The sequence below is a fragment of the Carcharhinus amblyrhynchos genome, chromosome 31 (assembly GCF_965287045.1).
Source record: "Carcharhinus amblyrhynchos chromosome 31, sCarAmb.v2.hapA, whole genome shotgun sequence".
NCBI lineage: Eukaryota > Metazoa > Chordata > Chondrichthyes > Carcharhiniformes > Carcharhinidae > Carcharhinus > Carcharhinus amblyrhynchos.
Window position 1 is genome coordinate 14,128,391 of NC_137354.1, and position 6,000 is coordinate 14,134,390.

Consider the following 6,000-nt stretch of genomic DNA (forward strand, 5'->3'; position numbering starts at 1 on the left):
GTTTACCTTCAACAAATCCACACTGGCTCACATTAATTTAGTTTATTTTGGCCCCAAAAGTACTTTCCAACAACTTCCCCACCAATAATGTTACGTTGTAGTTTCTAGCGTTATCTCTGTCTCCTTTTCTGAATAGTGGTGTAACAGTAAGGATTAAAAGGCTATAATCAATGCCTCTGCTTTTTCTACCTTTCCTTCCAGCAATCTAGGATTGATTCTATCTGGACCTTATTTATGATATCACCTCTACCTGTCCATAACTTCCCTTTCCTATTTTACTGTAAGCTTCACATCATCCACTTTGTGAAGGACAGATGCAGAGAACTAGTTTCATGCATTAACCATGCCCTATGCCTCTCCATTAAGATTCCCCTTTAGCTCTTTATTCAGCCCAATTATTCTTGAGCTAACCATTTATGCTTTATATGTTAATAAAATGAAGGTTGAATTTAATGTTGCTTGCTTATCTTGTAACCTCCCTTTATCTTTCTTATTAACTTTTGCAATTTCCTTCTCTACTTTTCATAATCTTCCTGATTATTCACTGAACCTTGCTTCTGACATTTGTCACAAGCCTCCTTTTGTTTTGTTTTGTTTTACTTTTATTTTGTTTGTCCTTAACCTTGGATGCTCAATTTTTTTCCCTTTAAAAGAATTTGCCAACTTTGTACTTGACCTCTCTCTTTCCTGAACGTCCCCTCTGCTACTGCTATGTCATGGGTATATTTAAATTGGATTGATTATAGAATCATGGCATCTGTACAGTACAGAAGAGGCCATTTGGCCCATTGAGCCTGCACAGACAACAATCTCATCCAGGACGTATTTATCCTGCTAATCCTCCTGACACCAAGAGGCAATTTAGCATCACCAAGTTGTTCTGTAAAAGGTGCTTGCATTTTGTAAAAAAAAAGTGTATATACACCAACATATTTCCAGCACTTCAGTGGGATTGTAAACCAATTCTGTGTCAAATAATTGTGCAAGAAATGTATGACACTAAAAATGTACATTGTTTATTTCAGTTTCTCCTTTCTTCTCCAAGTTCCTGAAGGAGGCAAGGGTAAATTTGATTTCACAAAAGAAATGTGGCTCTCCTGAATATTATGGAAACAAACTAACAGATAACATGTTGTGTGCAGCACACCCTAACTGGAAGGCAGATTCTTGCAAAGTAAGTTTTTAGAAAAAAAAACACTGATGGAAATTTTCCAGCATAATTCATTAAATCTGAGGAGATTAGAATTCAGATATTAAAGATAAACTGTACAATATAATGCTTTTGCCAATTTTTACTTAGCCTCACAACTTCAGGTTTATTTGGAATCACAAGCTTTCAAGCCCTGCCTCTTCATCAGGTGAGGAGTAGCACTCTGAAACCTTGTGATTCCAAATACACCTGTTGGACTTTAATCTGGTGTTGTGAGACTTCTTACTGTGCCCACCCCAGTCCAACGCTGACATCTTCACATCACAGTTTTTACTGAGAAAGGGATTGTTTTTTAAATGTATATTGGCATCTTCAGACTGGGAGAATTTCCAGCAATATCATAAATTTAATTATATAGGCCTGGATTTTGCAGTCATAGAGAAAGAAACAGCAATGTTGACACCTACCTACAACATTGTCAGTTTTAAAGAGGATTTGATCTAATTGAGTCTCTGATCCATTGGGAAATGCTCTATAGTGCCTCAGTGAGCAGGGCAGAGGTTCTTCAATAATCAAATTGGAGAATCTTTACTGAACTATGCAGTCTAAACCAGGAAGTATAAATTAGATCCATATTGTGTTCAGAAAGCAAAATAAATAAACATTGTGAAAGATGCAATTGGAGAGAGAGAAATAAAAGATGACAAAAGGTAAAAAAAAAATTTGTTGCTAGCTGCAGAAGCAATGAAACGCCATGGCTGAAAATTAACATTTTCTGGGCCAGACAAGTTGTTTGGAGTAATTTTCATGTTATTTAAAATGCACTTTTGAATGTGCCAGGCTTAATTTTTTGTGGGTTTAGTTGGTAACTGGTCAGTTTTTAGTGAGCAATATTCCTAATTAATATATTTTAATACCAAGATTCCTGATATCATGCAGTCTTCAGAGGAGCAGGCTAACTTGGACTGCAACTTTCAGTTTTAACTGTGCATATGTGAATTCCAGAGATTGTTACACAGTTTATTCCATGATAATGGTGAGCACTGTTAACCTCACCATTATCATTTAACACAAAACCTGAGCTATGACATGTTTCATCTCAATTCAAATGATTCAAAGGGTTTCAAATACAATATTTTGCAGTGACTATCATATAGGCTTATATAGACAAACAAGGCAACTATTTCGGCTTCAACTGAAATAAAAATTGGGAGACCTGTAAAACAGAGTGCTGATTCACTATCACCCATTTCATACAACCACTCAAAGTCAAAGCTAACCCCTACATGTGTTAGCTATATAGAAGTTGTTGATTGAAATGTGTTACCCATATTAGAATGCTGTAGTCATTGTCATTGCAAAGCCAATTCATTATATTTTTTATTGTCAGATACTGTACCAGATAATGATTAATTGGTAACCCTTGGAATCTTTTCTCATGTGTTTAAGCAATGACAATATAGCAACCTTCTTGATTTAATTATAGCTTCAATCAATTAATTGTTTTTTCATTTAACGACAGGGAGATTCTGGTGGACCTCTTGTCTGTGAAAACAATGGACAAATGCATCTATATGGAATAACTAGCTGGGGAGAAGGATGTGCTAAACAAAATAAACCTGGCGTTTACACAAGAGTTAAAAACTACATTTGGTGGATTGAAGAAAACATGAATGCTTAATTTAACATATTTTAAATTGTTGATCCTGTCAACTGATCAATTACGTTTGATTATTTGTGACATAGTTTGTGTTTGATGCTACTTTCCAGTCTACCTCCTGTAAGTTACAATTGTGGTACAGTCCTGTAAATTTAAGTCAGATTAAGGCACATTTTAACTAACATTTTGAATTTTGTCTGCATCAGACAACATAACTAATTTTTATTTTTAATTTAATAAGACTAAACTTTTAAATTAATAACTTTTCTAATTTGTTGGGTAAGATAAGGCTAATATGTACAGGACAAGGTATGCAAAATAATGAACCTGTTTGAAAGACAGTTTGTTTTGCTGTGAACTGGTTTTGGTTTCACAGTTCACAAAATGGGCATTGTGACTGCTGAACAAGTCTCAGCGTGCATTTGGCTATCAGGGAGACCATCCCTGAGAGTAAATATATTCAGAAGCAAACTTCTGAATTTGAACAAATTCACAAGCTAGCTAGTCTGCCTTTAATTTGTTATAAGTTACTGAAGAACCAAGAGGCTCTTTTTTTAAAAAAAAAACAAAACATTCCATCTGTCAGGATCCAAATTTAGCAGATTACTTGCACGTGTTTTCCGTATAACCTATGCACCTGCACTAAATGCTGATCCTGATTCAAATCTGTCTCTGCATCATAATGGCAACATGCAACAAACTTGAATTGTCGTCAAAGCAAATATCTTAGTCATTTGTCACTTTTTCCCCTAATAGGGTATGCAGTGTGCCTAAGAATCATCACTTTCAGCTTTATTTACCAGGCTAAATTGGAGCCTCTTCAATACTCTAGATTCCTGTAACTGTGGGTCACAAGAATATAGAAATCATGTGTGGGATTTGGCCATTCATCCATTACAGCTTGTCTAGCCATTTAATACAAACATGGGTCAAGTTCACTATTCTGTCCATTGTTGCGAATTGTTCAATTGCCAGCTTGGGTCACTATCTATGTGGAGTTTGCACATTCTCCCCATGTTGGTGTGGGTTTCCATCAGGTGCTCTGGTTTCCTCTCACACTCCAAAGACGTGTGAGTTAGGTGGATTGTCTGTTAGTGTCAGGGGGATGAGCAGGGTAAATATGTGGAGTTACAGGGATGGGGACTGGGTGGGATTGTTGTCGGTGCAAGCTCAATGAGCTGAATGGTCTCCTTTTTCACTGTAGAGATTCTATAAATGATAGTTTGTGAGCATTCACGAGTACATTCGAAAGTCATATTAGACCAAAAGCATTAGGTAAATTTTATTTTACTCGGATGATGTATTCTATTCAATATATTTGAACCTTGAGTAAAATTTGGACACCAAGTGGGAGGCAATCGTACTTTTTATACAAGCACTGGACAGGAACAATTTAGATCCAAAGATAAAATGAAGTGAACAGGTGTGCCATGAATCTTAAATTCATCAGGCCTTGGTAACCCTAAAACTAGCCATCAATAAAATTTTTCAGTTTTGGTACAGTAACTCCTTGCTTAACATGCTTTTTTTGAAAAGTGTGCTGCTAAATTAGACATTAAGCAAATCAGGTTTTCCCATTACAACTAATGTCACTTCAATGGGATATTTCCATTGGAAAAAATATTAACATATGCTCTGAAAGGCTATGTTCTCAGTACTAGCTTCATTTTAGCTGCCCGCTAAATCAAAAAGACTTAAAATAGGGTAACTTAAAGCGAGACTTAAAGACTGTAAACAATGGATGATTTTATTACCTACATCATTTTATGAGGACTACTTTTGGTATTTGTGGAGCAAAGGTTCCTGCGTTTTATTTGTTCACCTTCAAGAAATCTGGATTGTCAATATTTCTTATGATAGTTAATGGGAAGAACAGGTATGGTGATCAGCTGCTGAGTTAACATCTGAATCTATCAAGTAGACTTGTAAGTGATGTTGTCCTGGTTCCAAGCACATTACCATGTTTTAAGTCCAATAAAACTTTTATTTAAAATCCTATCCAATATACTTCAATAAGAGTACTGTATTAATACCTTTTTCTCTCACTTATGATATTACTGAACAGTTTTCACACATCAATCAAAATCCATATCTTGGATTTGAAGTGTCCTTGGCTATTAAGATAATCAACTAAGCAATTATTTTTATTTTGCAAAGTTGTGGCTATATCTTATATCCATGTTACCATTTCAGTTGTGTTTTGACTTGTTTCAAGGGTTGTGATTGTACCTCGCCTCTTGATAGAATTTTAATTTTTTATTTGATTAGCATATGCTTTATTTATATACTAAATATAGTTTTGCTTTTAAGCACTCTATTTTATGGATAAACTCAAGTTGTTCCAAAGTTAATGTATAGAGTAATATGAAGTATTGTTAATGCAATTTGTATTTTAAAAATACATGTATAAAAATAAACTACATGGGCTCTTTGAAAAGTGTGGCATTTGAAAAGAATGACAGCGATTGCATACGGAGTTTCTTTTAGAAAGTTGATATTGTCATTTTGTTTGCAAAGGAACTGAGAAATAAATCAAATAAGAAATATTTAACACTGTACCAGTGATTGACTTCTGAAAAGGGCACACACTGATATTTAATGCTTTTATTAATCTTTATGCAGATTAATAAACTTGAAATACACACAGGTATGCATGTTCCTGTATTTTTTAATACAACCATGGACTACACACATCCGTTTGTGTTTGATTAGCAAATAAGCCACAGGTTAACTCCTGGGGTTTGACTTTGTACCACTTTACAATTCACTTCAGGTCCTCAGACACATTTTGGTGCAGCCCAAATATTGGCTGAATGGTGTCCAATGAAAGCAATGAGCTACCTTGGAAATTAATATTCAATGGATTTTATTTGCAGTTCATTATTGTTCACTGAAAAAATTCAAACTTCCAAAGGCTGCATGCGTCACATCTGTTAGTTTAAAATGTGAAATACAAGTGTAGCCTACAGGGTGATACATGGCCTGTTGTCTGTGCAGGATTGCTAAGTATTTAATCAAGATAGATGATTGGGAAATGACAAACTATGTTCTAAAATCAGCTAAAGTGCATTTCTACTTGTACTGTTGCAGACAGGAGCAGATTTAATTTAAACAGCCCTGATTTCTCCTCCTCACTCACCAATAAACAAAAAGGAGGTTTAGATTTTGCCCTTTAAGTGGTGGCATATTT

At 35.1% G+C, this 6,000-nt stretch overlaps 1 protein-coding gene across 2 annotated transcripts in view; it reads left to right on the top strand.

The window, feature by feature from the left end:
- The window catches only part of LOC145360527 (salivary plasminogen activator beta-like), a 28,162-nt gene extending 22,779 nt beyond the window's left edge, over positions 1–5,383 (top strand). For both annotated transcript variants that reach the window (XM_080215792.1, XM_080215793.1), the window contains 2 exons: positions 1,026–1,174; positions 2,673–5,383. In XM_080215792.1, the coding sequence (XP_080071918.1) occupies positions 1,026–1,174; positions 2,673–2,831 (308 nt within the window). In that variant the 3' untranslated portion in view covers positions 2,832–5,383. The remainder of the gene's footprint in view (positions 1–1,025; positions 1,175–2,672) is intronic.
- The last annotated feature ends 617 nt before the right edge of the window (positions 5,384–6,000 follow it).